Source organism: Hetaerina americana, unplaced genomic scaffold, assembly GCF_022747635.1.
Source record: "Hetaerina americana unplaced genomic scaffold, ioHetAmer1.1.p SCAF_8, whole genome shotgun sequence".
NCBI classification, from domain to species: Eukaryota; Metazoa; Arthropoda; class Insecta; order Odonata; family Calopterygidae; genus Hetaerina; species Hetaerina americana.
This window is the reverse complement of record NW_027287427.1, coordinates 19,184,430-19,202,708: the sequence shown is the minus strand read 5'-3', so window position 1 is coordinate 19,202,708 and position 18,279 is coordinate 19,184,430. Positions and strand designations below refer to the sequence as shown.

The window sequence follows — 18,279 nt, the reverse complement described above, 5'->3', positions numbered from 1 at the left end:
GCCAGAAGTTTCTTACCATAAGGACATTCTTCAAAGATTCTTCTAAATTTTTTACCCCCATCGGTACAGTCTCCATCCAGTCTTTCATATCATACAGCTGCTCAATGGTTAATGGTTTTTCAGTCAGTTTTCTCAAAATAATCTTGAATTCAGAGATAATCTGTAATTTGAAAAAAGCAACATAAAATATAATTACATTTGTATCAGAGTAATCCTAAAGTGAAACTGGAGGAGAATATCACAAAGTTTGAATGATTAAAAAATAAATTACATTTTATTATCATTATGGATAATCCACCAGTTAGGGTAGGTTTTGGAAGTACATAAGGTACCAAACCATCTCCTGTCTCTCCTAACAAAATACAACCCTATATCCTACTCTAAAATAAGCCCCTCTTCAACACTATATACTTCCTTCCTCTTTTCATTCTGTCAAACAACCTTATCCTATTCCTTCCCATTCCTCACTTGCCTAAGATTCTCCCCTCTCTCACAGTCTTCCACATCCCACTGCCAATCAATATGCTATGCACGCATCTTTCCTGTCTCCTTATGATTTCTCCCAACAATCCCCTCTCCTTCCCCACCTTACCCAGCACTTCCTCCTTTGTTTCCCATTCTGTCCACTTCACATACTTCATCGTTAACACACCTACTTTTCAAAAGCCTCCAACCTATGCCTATCACTTTGCTTCGATGACCAGTTTTCGGTGATGTACATAACTACGCTCCATATCAAAGTTTTGATGAGCCTTTTCTTAACATCCTTACTCAAAATCCCTGTCATCAATTCCCTCCTTGTGGACGCTTCTTTGCCTAATACAATTATTCTCTTTATGTCCCAATTATTTTGATCAATTCGGTCCAAAACACTTCTGAGTTACATTAACTGTCCCACCTCCTCTAGATTTTGCAGCCTTATATCAACATTCAGTTTAGCATTTCTCTTTCTGAATATTAAAGAAGTCATAGTTATTCCTTCCTCATTTGCTGAGGATGTATCTATTCATGAGAAAAATTGTCACTTTGGACAGAAATCCATATTCTATATTTTGCAATATTTCCCCCAACTTTGCCCACTCTTCTTGGTGAAATGCCTTCACAAAAAAGAGATGCCCGCATGATGCCATGGTAGTCATGAGGTCACTAATTTAGAGGAGCATAAAATACAATCAGGATGTATTTGTCTGTTTCTTATACTTCAAGACACATGATCGATTGAATGGGTGAAATTTATGAATAAGCTGCAGGAACTAGAAGTAGATTGGAAGGTTATGAGGTTTATCCACAACCTTTGCATGTCTCTGACTTCATAGCTGTGAGTGGTGGATGGAGAGTCGGAATGAAGTGTTAAGAAGGGGTGTTCATTATCACTCATGCTTTTCAACATACATGCTCCTCAACAGCATACCTTTATATGTGGAGGAAATGGTAAAGGAGGCATGGAAAGAACAGGAAATAAGAATTAAAGTTGGGGGAGAATTCTTAAAGAAATTACTTTTGCGAATTATCAATTTTTAGATTGCCAGTCAGCCTAGGGATTACAAGCATTGATACACCCATTAGAAAGTCAGCACAAGAGTAATGGAATGAAAATAAATGTAAACAAAACAAATTTTCTTCAGTTTTTGAGAAAAGGAAGGGCTAATTTCAATGTAAAAATTGATGAGGGTAAAAACTAGAATAGGTGGAGTAGTTAATATATCTCGGAAGTGTTTTAAACCAAGCTGGTCAAAACAGTAGGGACAGAGGGAGAAGAATTGCCTTAGGCAAAAGAGCTGTCACAATTCAGGGAATCAATGACAGGTATCAATGACATGCTGAATAATGATGTTAATTAATGGCTCGTTAAAACATTAATATGGAGTGTGACTTTGTATGGTGCAGAAACATGGATGTTGAAGCAAGATGATAGGTGTAAGCTGGAGGCTTTTGAAATTTGTGAGGGAAGAAGTATGGAAAAAGTGGAATGGACAGAAAGAAAAATAAACAAGGAAGAAATAAGCATGCTGGGGAAGGAGAGAGGATTAATGGGAGAAATCCAAAGGAAGCAGAAAAGATTGATAAAAGGCATTTTGATTGGCAATGGTATGCTGATAACTGTGATATAAGATAGGTTGCAAATTGAGTAAGAAAGGGGTAGACAAAGAATAAACATGTTAAACAATATCAGAGGAGGAAGGAAGTATGAGGAATTGAACAAGGGTTTATTGTAGTGTGGGATGCCAAGTTGTGTTTTTTTAGGTCATGCAAATATTGTAACTTTGTGCCATTGTATAGTCTGTGGCCATCCAAAATCCACCTTAAACGGTAGAATACCAAAAATAATATAGCTTAGATAACCATATAGTTTTTTATTTCTAGTATTTCTATCTGATTTTTGTCAAACTTCCTGTGGTCTACATGCTAGGTTTTTTAAAAAAAAAGCATGTGCGCTCACTATACGTGCTTTAAAGAACTAATTCTTAACCAAAATTGCTACCCTGATTGAATTGCAAATGCCCAAGATACATTTATAATAATACAAGTGACAATTTTTCTAATGGATATATACCAGCACAGTCATCAACCCTACAAACATATTCAGTAAAACAGCGAGTAATAGCAGTCACTTCTTTTATATTAAGTTTCACAAAATTAAATGCATACCTACTGTTATATAATTCTTATTAGGATTATACTGATATTTTCCAATACCTTTTTAAGCCATTTATAATTTATGATGGATTTTTGCAGTGGTAACTGGTTTTAAATAACAGTAAATTGACATTTATAAATAAGTAAATGTAATTACAACCAAATGCAGTGTAATCTCAGGTGTATGTAGGGGAAGTTTGAGAGTGAAGCTAATTATGGCAAATAAACTCCCAGATGGGAGTTTATTAGCCATAATTAAATCCCTCCTTTTGAATAAACTCTGAAATATTCAACTTTTAATTATTGGTATTTTCAAAGGTATTGTGTATTACATTGTGTACTGATTTTTTAAAACTTCATCAATGAACATTTAAAAATGAAAAAGTTTTAAACTTTGAAAAGAAATTTCTCGTATCATTTCAGGATTTAATCACAATATTGAAATCCTGAAGCTAGCCCTAGACATATCTCCATTAGTTTTTAAGATATATAATTAAAATGTCAATAGTTACTGATTTACCTCTTCAATTTTTTCATTTAACACGGAAGATAAGTACTCAAGTAGTGACTTATAAATGGTCCATCTTTTCTCCATAAGATAATCCTTTAAATTTTGAAGCTGGACTTCAAAAGGGCCAATGTCCATTGATTTAGGAATTCTCTCCTCTAAATCTCTGACTCCATTTTTTTGAATATTGGCTTCCTCTTTGACTTCAACAGCATTTGGATTCTTGAAAGTAAAATTCCTGCAAAATAAGCATATGATATCATTAAATACAAGTGGCATTCCTGTGGGACATGGGCATGATTGGCTGCAGAGACTTGGTGGAAACCTTTTCTCTCATTTTGAATTATTTTCTGAACATTAGTCATTTTGACTGTATTCTGGGTCATACCATAGCATATCCTTAGCCAAGCATGCCATTTGGAAAAAAAAGGAGTTGAAATATTTATCTCTGATTAAAAGCCTCAAATAATATTCAATATATGATACCTCATATAATATTCAACTTTAGTTGTATACAACGGAACAAACTGCTGGTATTCCTTGACATATGCCTTCAATGGAATTGTTGCACTCTTTATGTAAGAAAGAATTAATTCTCTATAATTTACGATTTCTTCTTCAGCCAAACCTACTGAAGACAGTAACAGTTCATCAGAGAACTTCAAATTCTCCAATAAGAATGGATGAACTTGCTTAATGTTGTGTGTCACTGTCACAGCATTTTCAAATATCTTTAATATTTTTGTCTGCAATATAAAATTAATGAATGTGTAAATTTATAGTCCTCTAAATACAAAAAATGAAATTAAATCCCACTAGTTTCATGCCAGGGGAAGGTAAAATAAATTTTACAATGAAAACATTCTATAAATGGTAGCTAAGGTAATAGTATAAATATCACTCCATACATTATCTCCATAGAGTGTAACCACCAATATAGGTACATACATATTTAAAAATATGAGCTAAAGATTTAATTTTTTGTGTTAAATGTTACCTCAAATTCATCAGGATTTGTTTTGTAGTGAGCACCTACTCCTTCAACAATTAAAATCTCAATGATAAAAATAGGTAAATGGCTGGATTTGTAAGTGGTTTGTCTTAAATCTTCACCCCAAACCATGTTCTCCTCACAATTCTTTGTAGGTTGGCATGGGCCTTCAAACAAGGAAAGTAACCTAGTCAATGATCCCAATACCAAGTTCCTCAATGCATCCTGTAATGTATTTAAAATATTTAAGAATTTATTACATATAGTGAAATGTGGGCACTCCTCAAGCAAGGATCACTATGAGCCAGACTACTTTCCACAAAAGACAAATATTATGCCACCCAAAGGTTTTACATCCGTCTTTAAATAAATAATGCTTCACTAGATATTTAGCTATTTCAGATCTGAGGGATCTGAGGGATGTGAGGGATTTCACCTAGTCATTTAATCACAATATGTATAAATGGAAGGCAAGAAGGTATGAAAACAGAAAGACTCAGCAAGGAAATGCAGGATGTAAAAATAATTAGGTCATTGATAGGTGTATTTTACAAGGGTTTCGATAATATATTGGAAAGAGTCAATGCCATAGGTATCCATCAATAAAATTAAAAAAGTTCTTTGATTAATTCATTTCCGAATTCAGTCAGAACTAGGGATTCTTTCTCCTGAGAAAATTTCTGTGCTATAGGTTATTTAAAACTGTAATCAATTAGATTTTCAAGTATGTTTCACCGGTTTCAATAATTTCATCACTACACTATACCCTAGAACATTCTTTTGGATTTTTAGTTTTTCACACTTAGCTCCTCGATATATAGAAAATGCCAAAACAATAGTTAATGGTAGAGTCACACAACATCCAAAATTTTATACCCCACCAATTGTGGCATTTATGTGGTAGATACTGCAAGATTTGTGTATGGTTCTTTGTTCCAACCAAGCTCTCATCAACACACAATTGCATATGCGGTGTGTAATGGTATCTGAACAAGATATTGGCATGATTAATGAGAGAATGAGCTTTGGCACATGGAATGTATCCAGGTTCAGCAAGATATTTTGTATCAGCTAGGTGGAAAGATTTTAAGATGATTTGGAAAAAGTTTCTTGGAAGCATTTCATGGAACCATGGGAGATGCTGGGATTGGAGAGAAAGCCAGTATGAAGCTATTGTTGGTCACCTATTTACACCCATATTTATCATGTAGGCAATGAAGCCTTTCAGTTCAGACAAAGTTATATTTGTCCATTTACATGAACAAGATTCCAGAGATAGATTTGCACATGACATAAGAAAATGTGTTTCAAATGCATTTGTTTCTTTCACCAGTATTTTCAAAAGAGCATTGGTAAAAAATAAAAGTAACAGATCAGAGCTGCAGAAGAAGGGGGTGCATTTTCTAGGTCTGGTAGCTAGCTATTGATACACACAATGGCATTTAGGAGAGCTATTTTTGTTCTCAAATACTTCCCACCAAACATCTTCCCGGGAATCAGCTACTAATTCTCCTCTTTCCATATCTTGAAACAGGGAAATGTAAGCTTGTATATAAGCTTACATTTTGTGTAAGCTTATATTGATATGGCATCTGCTATGCAGGAAAACAAAATATACTAAAATGCAGAAAACTCCTTATGTTCATCTAACCAAAATGTGAACATATATTTCATTAAAATTTGCCAGCAATGATAAGAAAGCTCAACTGACACTTCGCCATTGGCCGCAAAAGCTTTGTGATGCACAGAAAGGTAAAGGTGTGAGTGAAAAAACACCTGGGCGATTGATCGGCCCATAGCATTCTTTGCATATACCTCACCAGCCAATAGAGCTGGCACTAAAAGGGTGGCAATAAGATGTAAGTTCTTGGATGACAATTTTGTTTACTTCAATTACCTGCTACCAGTAATTGTATGATCCCTATTTATTAGCATCAAATTATAGGCTCAGTTTCATATTTTTTGCAACATGTAAAGGAACCAAAGAAAAGAGATTGAAAATGTTATGGAATCAGCATATTAATACTGGTATGCCAATCAACTATGAACCATGTGAAAGCATAAGATGACAAATTGGTTTCCTGTAAAGTTTTCAAATCATCAGAAGACAATGGGATCTGAAAATTGAAAAACTGAACCACTTGGTAATGAAACCTATAGTACATGGTCACTCTACATACATTTAATGCTCCTGAATAGAAGGTTATAGGAGGTAACCAAGCTGGGATACTTGGGCAAAATTGAGGAATGTGTTAATTCCCAAAAAACAAAAATAGAGGTCATTGAATTTTTTCATGAAACATGTTGAAGACCAGTTCCTAACACAACTCTAAACCTGCATGCAAGTTCATGAGGCATGGGAAATTCTTAAGACTATTCACCGCAATTTTTCATGACTTTACCTAGTTACCTTAATAGGGAAGCTAGCAGTAACAAATTCATCAGAAGTGTAGCAATTATTCTCAACATTAAATCAAGGGGGCATTACTCTACCAGAGAAGGAATATGTGGTTTTCATCATTAGGCAACTGGCAAAAAAAGATAAAGATCTATGACCTTAAGTCAGTAGACGAAGGTTTCAATAACTTTCATTCAATTTTCTGACAATTTTGAATTGTGTTTTCCAGTAACACATCAGAAAATATTTCATAGGAACAAAATGTATGCCATAGTTAACTGATGAGATCCATTACTACTCAACTATCCTTAAAAAACATGCTATATCCAGTAAAAGTTCTAATAATCATGAACAAAGGTTACTCTACAAGGAATTTCAAAATTATTGCCATAAGCTGATTTCTACCACTAAAAGAACTTATAACGATAAAAGTTACTTAATTCCAATGATAAGTCCAAAACTGCATGGGAAATAATTAATGATTATAGAGGAAAGAAAAATCCATTAACTAGCTCTCCCAAAACTTTGTAACCCTGAAAATAACACTTCCATAAGCTATTCATCTTCAGCTAATAAATTTAACAAACACTATACACTCCTTGCCCAACTACATCTCAAGGTAATGTGCTTTTTGCAAATGCACTATGGTCAATATTTGACAAGCCCTGTTCTGAAACCAATCTAAAAACTATTGTCCCCACACTCAGAAACAAATCTAGTACTGGCCCACATGAAATTAATGGTAAAGCTGTTCATCCTTGTTTTGAAGCCATAGATACACCCCTTTTATTTTTAATTAATGAAACTTTGATGCAAGAGATTTTCCCATCCCAACTAAAAGAATCAAAAGTAGTGCCCATATAAATGATTTAAACAACTACAGACCAATAGCCATCCAAAATGCATTTGCTAAAATATTCGAAAAAACCATGTTTATGCAAATAGTATCTTATCTCGAAAAAACTTCCTACTTTCAAATCGCAGCATGGATTTAGATCTGAAAGGTCTACCACAACTGCCATATGTCAGGCAATCGATAGTATTTTTGAGATTTCAAAGGCTTTTGATAATGTAAATCACATTAGACTACTAATTAAACTGAATAGAATAAGAATCAGAGGAATTCCTATAAACTGGATGAAGTCCCATATTCGCAATCTCACTCAGAAAGTAGCGTTGTCAGTAGATGGCTTAAAATATTCATCAAAATTATACCAAGCTAAATAAGGTGTTCCACAAGACTCAACCCTTGGGCCACTCCTTTTCCTGACATATATCAATGACCTACCTAACTGCTTACAGAATTATGTCTACTCTAAAACATGATAACTATTCATTAATATAAATGCATTCTTAGTTACATTCTTAGTCATTCGCACAACATTAATTTTCTTATTTGAAAGTGACTTTTCCAATTAACCAACCTACCTGCATCCTGAATTTCACAAGGCACATAAATCTTGATAGCTTGGAAACTTCATATGTGTGCCATTTCTTTACCATCAAATTAAACCATCCTTCATTTATATCTCTGAATGACATTTTAATATGATGGATTATTCTTTCAACCCAATTGTTCCGCAAGCTTTTCAATACCTTTTGGATTGGAGTTATAGAGTTATATTAAAATGGGGAATTATATATGGAGAAAACCAATCAAATATTTCATAAAAATAAACATACGGCAGTGGTGGTTTCCGATTGAATAGAAACAAAATTGTCCAAATCAACAGTTTTTCCAAATGCTAACGTAAAGAGAAAATTCTCACTCATCAATCTACATTCATCAGCAACATTCATCATTGCTAAATGTGACTCTTCAATGCAATATAGGTTAGTATAGGATATATAATTTCGAGTTTCCTCAAATGGGTATGAGGGAATATCATTTGGTATTTTATACCCTATAAATGAAGTAAAATTTCAGATTAGACATCACATTATTCATACTACTCCATAGCCAAAGCACTAAAAATATTAATTTTTATAATGAATAATAAACATGGTGGACCGCACAGGTTGGATATTGGTTCCTGGGCATAAAAATGGAGGTAACGCAATTACTTATTTCCTCTAGGCATAGTTACTACCAAAGTTGCACCATGGTAGGGCGCAACTTTTTCAAGTTGAATTTAAGCACATGGAAAGGTAGGACCTGGATATCAGAAGGAAAGTCATTGGGGAATTATTAAAATTAGTTAGGACAGCTTATGATCAAGCTTTAGTAAGCCAGTCAGCCAAGAGGTTACATTTTTGCTGAGGTATTTAAAAATCAGCATAATAGGTGTGACAGTTGAGAATAAAAGTTAACAAAACAAAGTTTATGTGGTTTTTGAGAAACTTGAAGGCTGAGTTAATTATAAAATAGGAGTTCATAAACTAGAGCAGGTGGAGCAGTCTACTTATCTTGGAAGTTTGCAATTACTTGGATTCTTGCAAAGTAGCTTTTATAAGAAGAAGGGAATTATGACAGTGATGTTAACTAAGGAGATTAAGAAAAGATTAGTGAAGACTTTGGCATGGAGCATGGTTTTGTATGGCTTGGAACTTGTTCATTGAAGCAAGATGATAGGCATAGATTGAAAGCTTTTGAGATATGGGACTGAAGACAGATGGAAAATGTAAAGTAGACAGATGGGAAATCAAACAAAGTACTAGATATGGTGGGGAGGAGAGAGAAATCCAGTGGAGACAGGAAAGATGATTGCAGCTTAACATTTTCTGAAGAATAAAGCAGTATGAAAAGGATAACGATGTTGGATGGAATGACAGGCAACATAATTTATATGGCATTGAAGAACAGCTTATGGTAATGTGGAATGTCAGGTTTTGTCTTGTTATGTGAGGTTAAGAAATGCAGGAGCACACAGTTGGTACCTGTCCAAAAACCTACCTTAAAACAGCAGACTATCAAATACAATGAAAATGTAAATCAATGATGATTGGATAAAGTTAGCAAAAATACTATAGTCCTTATTTTTCATTTTAGGCACTAAATGTTGCCCACCATATTGCAGTAAATCCTAGTGATTATCTTATGGCATGTATGAAATTCATATTTCTGAAAAAGAAAATGTTGACCATAGTTTTGAAACATGTAATTATGATGTCTTGTGCAGAAGTTCTGTATTCATTAATCAGATATTCTAAATGCACTTCTTATTTTCCATAATATGTTACTTGTATTGATGAAAAGTCTGTGGCTATGAAATGGAGCATTTCATGTTTTCGCAGTGTAATATTTATGTTACATACAAAGACTGATGAAAGAATACTACGAATTTATTTTTTTTTATTTAATCATTACCTATAAGTTAAGTTGATAATATTCCCTTCAAAGTAATCACCTTCTGATGGTATTCAACTATTCCAATGGTTCCACCACTTTAAACAATATTATTCAATGACCACAAGTGAGAGGCAAGAGTTTCTTGGTCCCATCTATCATGATGGAGTAAATGCCATCTGATATTCTCCACTTTGTTGCCATCTACTTTGATCTGGGTAAAAGTTACAAGGAGCAGTTTCTGATGAATGAAAATGACAGGGAATTGTTTGTTGAATGATCGCTAAGGAAAGTTTTGAACAGTATGACAAGCAAACATATGCATATAATACCATGACAATGCTGAAACAGAGGGTTGGACTGAATAGTGAAGCAAAAATAAAAGGGTTAAGACAAGGATATGTAATTTCACCAACTTCAAAATCCACATCTATTGATCAATACATGAAACCAAAGTAAGTGCTTCAACTTTAATTTGCTGATAACAAGGCATTTGAAGCAGATAAATGAGAGAGCTCACCTGGAATTAATATTTAATATGAAATCCTAAAAGTGTGAAACTGTTTAACATGTTTAACTTAGAAAGGACACATCATTATCTGGTTTCATAAAAAGTTCTAATTTCCACAAAAATGCACTGATTGCATCTAAGATGAGTTTGCCCACAGTTTCACCTGTGATTACAATCGACACACTCCAGTCAGTAGCCAAATGATCTACCCACTAGGTTATCACCCTGCCACAAATGATGTAGCAATATGATAAAAAAATCAAGTAGGCACCAATTAGAATTGGGTATACATTTTACTTACATGTATTCATCACAATTTCATTCATCAAGTTCAATATTATACCATATAAACCATGAAACATTTTAAATTTGACTGCTATTATTTCAAATCTATGCTGTCCTTTTAAAAATCAGGATGAAGGTGTATGAAACTACTAAATTGTAACTTTTTACATAAGTATAAATGATGCCAAATTGCAAGAAGAGAGAATTTCAGTCTAACATTCAAGTCAACATATAAATGTGCAAAAAAGTTTTACTCTCGAAAAATAAATGATCCACAAAAAATATGAGTAGTAAAAACTAAAATATATATTTAAACATAGCTGGGATTAAACGAGGGCTACAGCAACAAGTAATGCAATAGACTATCAAGGTATCAGTAACTGTATATTGCATAACGTAATAGAACAAAAAATCATTAACCATCTCCCCTTTGAGTCACCCATGCAGGGCAAGATATAGTCTATAGATTCCCAGTATTGACTCTTGCTGAAGTAACTTCCTTCACCAATACAACAATGAATAATATAAAGATTTTTTTAACATTCAATTTGCATCATCAGTATATTCCGGAGATGTACGATTCTATGACTTCTTAAATAAATATTTGTTTATATTTTTAAAAATATGAAAAATATGTAGACAACAATCAAGCCCTACAATTATTGCTCTACACATCTGACGTATCTATGTCTAAAAGTAAATGTTAGTGAAACCTTTGTGATATTAACAGTTCCTTTTCAATAATTCACTCTACTTACAAACACTGAACACCATTTTATACCACTCACATATGGGCTTTTGACTGTACCCAAGGCATATCTCTTTGGAAATGCAGTTAAGTATTTTTTATAAATGATTCTAAATTTTAGGTGAATAAATGGAAAACATACTTTTTTATAAATTACAAAAGAAGAGACAAATATTTGGGGTTTTTAAATGTTATTCCTTACAATGATGTATTTACCTTGATGATGAAATTGTTCCTCCGGAATAACAAGAAATGGAAAAGTTGCAGGTGTCTTTTTCATTACTTCTTTAAAAATAAAATCACAGAGGGATCTTTGGTGGAAGCACATGACATCTTCTTCCAGCTATAAGAAAAGAAATATTTGATGGTTATGACAAAAAAACTGATTCTCCACTAGTACTCGCAAGAAATACCTGAAAATTAAATGCTATCCCACAGCGCCAAAGAAGGGAAAGCCTATCTTTTTGTGGCAGAAATTGACCAACACATGACTGTAGAATCTTTGGTGTGTGAATTACAAGGGAGAATATGAAGTGAATAATGGTTTTCAACTTTATCAAAAGATGGAGAACCCTTATGTCTCAGAAGGGATAATTCCCTCCATAGGTGGAGGAGTCAGGCATTCCAAACAATATTTGATGTGAAACAGTAAACCAAAGCATTAAAGAGCCAATTAATATCTCCAGTTTTACAGAATTGAACATTACTGTACAAGACCATTCATGTGATAATTGATGCATTTCCTGTTGTATACCCTAAAGTTTAAATGGATTTTTCTCTCTAATTTCCCAGGAACCTTTAATTTTCCTACAATGTGTACCTATTTCATCAAGTTGCATTTCCATCTATATTCCTAGCCATTTCTTCCTTAATCCTTAGAGTGCCAGAAGGCAACCTATGGTTCAATTGTCATTTTGCACCATCACAAAACAAATGCAAGTGATGGAATATTGAAACTGTCCTGCAGGAGCTCATCACCAGAGGATTTCTAAGTGAGCTAGCATTCTCCATTTCGCTCCCTGATTTTTCCCTCATACTTTTCCTTGGTCTATCCTTATATCACCATTGGTGGAAATTTACAACATACATTAGATACTGAATTGCATTTAGTTACAAAGAATTGTTGGATGCAGTCAATCATTCTTAAAAACTACTGGAAAAATTAATGTGACCTTTTATTTTTTTATAGTTGGTTAGCAATCAGTGGTAACTTTAATTCAGCCCAAACGACTAAAATATTTCAGAAAAGTAATGATTATTCTTACTCGTTCTAACACATTTTCATGGATCCTCATAGCTTGGAATCTTGCTGCCAAATTAATTATACGCCTCATTGTTTTATCATCCATTTTACTCAATCCTGTAATATTCATGCAATCCAAAAACAACTGATACCTGTTAGAAAGCAATTATTTGAGATCAATGTACATTTATTTTCCTACCTTGTCATTAAAAAATTAAAATTGGTAATAAAGTAATAAAATTTCATGGGTTACTGATTGATTGGGTAATACCATGGAAATCAATGCAACAAGTAGTCATGTAGATTGGGTCTCTAGCCTGATGAACTACAGTATTTATTCAAACAAATTATTTTGGGGTATGTGATCCTATCCAATTACTGACTTACTGCAATTGGGGCATTAAGGCACAATTATAGCCTGCCAGGTCAGTCAGATAGAAAAAAACTCCCACTTTCAAACCCAAAGGTTATAGAATACATGGATGAGTGTTGCATAATTGCTGGTGGTTCAGCCCTCAGGAAACCTGGTGACAATGATAGCTTATTGGGATTCCAAAGAAACATTGACCATCAGAGGTAAAAAAAGGGAAACAACCTGCATATTAACGCTGGTGACCTCAAATGCCCTTTGATGCTTTTCACTCATGTAGTAGCTTATAGGGTATAGTGCAGATGTCATACATTTATTATCTACCAGCACTGGAGCAGATTCCAAATTGGCTGAGAACCATGTCCGGCAAATGGACAAGCTATTATACATAGATAACCCACATAACAGTATATTTAAGATTTAACAATGTCATTTAAGTATAATTAAACTAATGGGTGCTTGCCCTTGCCATGTAATTGACACCCTGCATTACAGAAAATTCAACAGTGGATTTTTTAAAGAGGGGACATTCCACTGAAATATGATAAGGGTAACTTATTTTCCGTACTCTCTTGCAACATCTATTAAGAACATATGTGCTGCCCTATAATACTTTAACATAACATCAAAATTTTCTTCTATACATTTTATAAAAATTATTTAATATGACCCACAACAATTTTTAAAAAGAATCTTACGGCAGTGATTTCATAGAGATTTTTCCTAGCATTCAAATGCAGCATTTTTTCAATGATTATCATTCTCTCAAGTCTAATCAACCTTTGAATATTTTTAATTACTATCATAGTATTATTTTTTAACAGGCGGCTATTAGAAAAAGAAAATTTACTATGGACCTAAGGACTTAGTAATGCTATACCTCTATTTCTAGCGTAGTATGAAACTAAATCTTTAACCTCATTCTCTTAACCTACATTACAATTAAGCCTTTTTCAGCACTAGATACTTTCTTCCTCCCTTCAAATTTCTAATCCCCTTCCTTCTAATTTATTTACCCGCAGTGCCTAATATTCCCCAATAGTCTTAAACATTCCATCATCCCTCCATAAGCTAGGCATCCACTTTGTCTGCCTTCTTCAAATTCCTTCAAAGTACCTTCTCTATTCCCCTGATATGCCAAGCATTTATCCATTTGTTTTCGCCTCTGACCATTTTAAATATATTTATTCTTCCCCATACCAATATATCAAAAACCTCCAAGCTAGGGTCTTTCTTTTACCTCAATTAGTAGGTTTTGTAGCGACAAAAACTTAACTATGAATCAATTTTGCCACTTTTTTAACATTTACCTTGAGGTCCCAGTCCCAATGGCACCCCTTGATTATTCAGCTATTCACCTTGCCCCATTATTATAATTTTTATTTATCATTATGTGGTATTAAAGCACAATGTTGCCAGGTCATTAATGATTTCCTAAAGAAAAATGCAGTTTGGTAGTGGGACTCAGACCAGGGGGAGGCATTTACCAAACTAAATAACTCCTGACTAGTTCACCCAATCTAGTATGCCTGAAAGATCCATTGCTGAATTATGCACCACAAGACAAGTGCATATGTATGGGGCTGTCTTACTGCCAGTGGAGTTTCCAGACCTACAGCAAGTGGAATACACCGACTGCTTGCTCACTGCCTCCAAGAGAAACTACAGCATTACAGAGTGAGATGCTACTGCTGTTGCTTGGGTCATGAATGTGGCTATGTAGCTCAAAGGGGAAGCATGTAGCATGGCACTCATTTGATTGCCCAGTACACAAGACAGGCACCAGGGGCAACAGTGCCTTGATGTTAAATGTGTAGTTCAAAACGACAAAAATTTCAAAGTGTAAAATCATTCACCTAGAACAGGCAAATGATTTTTATGCTTTAAAATTTTCAAAAATTTAATGCATACTAGTGGATTACTGTCGCAGCATTTCCCACAGTTCTTTGAACAATATGGTTCGTCCAATGAATGAATTAATCAACTTGTTCCAATGAAAGTGTTCTGCATACAGTTATTCCCAGTTTTCTTAAAATAACTAAATACTCCACTAAACATAGATTTTACCTGTAAACCAAATCACAAGTATCAGTCTCAGAAAATTCATTGACTCACTAAAATGGCTTGGTCGATGGTTAATATAGGTTGCCTTTAAAATGTTGAAATGTTGGTGCTATAACTGCATAGAATTCGTATCAAATGTAATACCCATGCATTTTACAGCTTCTTGGGTTTCATCCAAGCAAGAATGTGATTCATTTAGTTTTGTCTGTTGTGGCTTATGTCCCTCCCATGATTTACAAATCCTTTCAGATTCCATTCCTGTATTCACAAATATCTTTCCTTCATCTCTCTTCTACAACATTGATGGTCACTCCCAACATTCTTATTTAATGTCATCCTTAATTTTTGTAAAAGCTTCCCTACCTAACATAATTCTTCTTTTATATTCTTAATATTTATTCCATTTTCATTTAAAACACTTCTTAAATGAGTGATCTATTCTATCTTATGTGCTACGACTTCAATGATTAATTATATCTTCCCATTCGTTGAGAACCTCATTACCATAGCTTCATGGTGATTAATTATCATACCATAATTACCCTCTGAACTGTATTACACCTCCATTAAAATAAATAAAGTAAACAGAGGTAAGTAAGAAACGTATATGATCAAGTGTTTTTACCTAAGGATTGTTTTTTCTTAAGTGTACATGGCCATTTTCTATCTGAAGCCTGAAAAAGATTAGTACAAATTGATATGTTTTGTTTTTCTGAGAAAAGGATTTGCTAAGACTATCTGCTGTTTTGTGGGCATTACCTGTGTCATGAAAAGTTAAGCAAATAATAGCTTATTTCTCCTCCAGTGAACTGAAATATATAATGGTGGTTACTATCAAGTTTAGTTACTTTTTAAACCTAGTGCATTACCTGGTCAACTATGTTCCCCATGAGATCACTTATAAACAAAAGCAAACACAGACAAAAATTTGAAAAAAAAACTAAGGATAAACCCCCATCTGATTCAAAAGTTAGCAGACATATACAAAGACAAAATAAATGTAGCAACATTTCTCCAAGGGATGGAAATTTTTAATTCCCCAACTTGATGACACTATGAAAATGGCACCCAAATGAATCATAAACAGCAGCTTTGTTTATAAATAGACTTGAAGAAGGATATCCAAAAGAAAATAGCATTTCAGATATTTCTAACACTTTCTGTAACTGTCACATCAGTTGAAATAATGTTTAGTAAATTGAAAATACATATTAGAAATTATTTTATGTATAATAACAACTTAGGGAGAATGACCTTCAAATTTGAGTACCAACTATTTCAATTGAACACAAGAGAGCATATGATAACATAAAGATCAATGCTGCCAAGTATCTCACAATTTAAATCTTTGAAAGTCTTGAGTAATTTCTCCATAAATTATCATTGTATATAGTTTTTATTTGAAAATAAGCAAAAAATTTCAAAGGATAATTTATTACAGAACAAATATGAAACATTAACCACACACAGAATCAAACAATTGCAGCTATGATTCAATTAATTTGAGTCAATCATAACTTTAAAATATTTCTTAAGCTTTAGTCATAAAAATTGAAGAAAATTACAAACTGATTGAAATTCATTTGTAATAATGTAAGAAATGATAGAATAAGAAAACTAGTCCATACCTCCCCCACCAATCCTTAGAAGTAGGTGCAGGAATCCTCTAGGGCCTTAGTGGCAAATGTGCTGATTGGAACCCTGCCAGGATCTAATCTATCCTCATCAATGTCATATTCCCTTTCTATGTCTAAACTCACTTGCCTAATATCTGTACCTTTCAGTTCTTTTATGCATTCTCTCTATCATGCCTGAATCTCTTCCTGCTTTATTTTTGTTGTGCTTTCTCAGTACATAGATTTATCTTTCTAAATTTCTGAATATTTTCACCTTTCCATACTGAGTGCCAGTTTCTCCATCTCTGTAAACTCTTGATATTGTCACAGTTCTTTTAAATGTTTCTTCAACACTATTAGCTTTTTGCTTTAGTTTGTTATTGGCACTTAGTAATTCCTTTTCCCTAATTTTGTGTTTCTATTCTTACATTAAATTCTCTCATCTACCTTCCTACACTTGTAATCCATAAAAGCTGTCTTAAGCCATCAAAATTCAATCTTCATGTTTTACCAACTGAAGGAGGTATCGTGGTGGAAATAATGACACCTCCTAACAATTAACAAAGTTTATTTATCTTTCTAAATTTCTGAATATTTTCACCTTTCCATACTGAGTGCCAGTTTCTCCATCTCTGTAAACTCTTGATATTGTCACAGTTCTTTTAAATGTTTCTTCAACACTATTAGCTTTTTGCTTTAGTTTGTTATTGGCACTTAGTAATTCCTTTTCCCTAATTTTGTGTTTCTATTCTTACATTAAATTCTCTCATCTACCTTCCTACACTTGTAATCCATAAAAGCTGTCTTAAGCCATCAAAATTCAATCTTCATGTTTTACCAACTGAAGGAGGTATCGTGGTGGAAATAATGACACCTCCTAACAATTAACAAAGTTTATTGTGCTCAGAAAATTAAAACCTTGATGAGGCGATTGAACAGTAATTATTCAGTACATATTCGGCCGTGCGGTGGCGAAGCCAGGAGAGAATCCTTCACCAGGAAGCAGCGTCCTTGGGTTGACCACGATGGCGGCGCGCGTGACGGTCCAGAGCCAGTCAGAGAGAGAGTGAGACTGAGAGTGGCTCTGGCGGCGTGGTTGCGCCCTGGCAGCGGACCCTGGTGGCGAACGCCGGAAGCCAAAACACTTGCCGGCGAAGGCGAGTTCGCAATGGCGCTCAATGATGATTCAAGTGTTGAGCCGCCACACCAACAATCAAAGTAATCAATAATAATTTGCATAGATTTGTTCATCAATGACCCCATACTGCTTCCTGTATGTCTCTTGGTCAATGCTATAATCATTAAGTTGAATAACCAAAGGAACAGGAATAGCTATTTAAATGTTGCATCAGCATTTCCTTCTCCTGAAAAATGGCTATGGTAGATATGAATCCTCTATATACAAGGTCAATCCATAAAATGGTACAACTCAAGAGATTAAAAAAGATTCATAGTCAGCATTGATTTTTTTACTCGAAAGTCTTCAAAACTTTCTTGTGTGTCCACACACTGCTGCCAAAGGGTTTTCCACACCTTGTACTTCCATGCCTTCTGGAAGGCAGCACCCGGAATGCTGCTAAGCTCCCTCATCACAGCCTGTTGTAATGCTCAAATTGAGCTGT

General features: G+C 34.1%; 1 protein-coding gene across 1 annotated transcript in view; it reads right to left on the bottom strand.

Moving 5' to 3' along the window:
* Positions 1–18,279, bottom strand: part of LOC139697949 (dynein axonemal heavy chain 1-like) — a 500,497-nt gene that overhangs the window by 479,986 nt on the left and 2,232 nt on the right. The window contains exons 4-13 of the mRNA XM_071596807.1: positions 15,911–15,938; positions 14,594–14,775; positions 12,630–12,759; positions 11,581–11,707; positions 8,218–8,438; positions 7,963–8,130; positions 4,143–4,361; positions 3,632–3,879; positions 3,158–3,383; positions 17–160 (exon numbers count right to left, since the gene is read on the bottom strand). Coding sequence (XP_071452908.1) covers positions 17–160; positions 3,158–3,383; positions 3,632–3,879; positions 4,143–4,361; positions 7,963–8,130; positions 8,218–8,438; positions 11,581–11,707; positions 12,630–12,759; positions 14,594–14,775; positions 15,911–15,938 — 1,693 coding nt within the window. The remainder of the gene's footprint in view (positions 1–16; positions 161–3,157; positions 3,384–3,631; positions 3,880–4,142; positions 4,362–7,962; positions 8,131–8,217; positions 8,439–11,580; positions 11,708–12,629; positions 12,760–14,593; positions 14,776–15,910; positions 15,939–18,279) is intronic.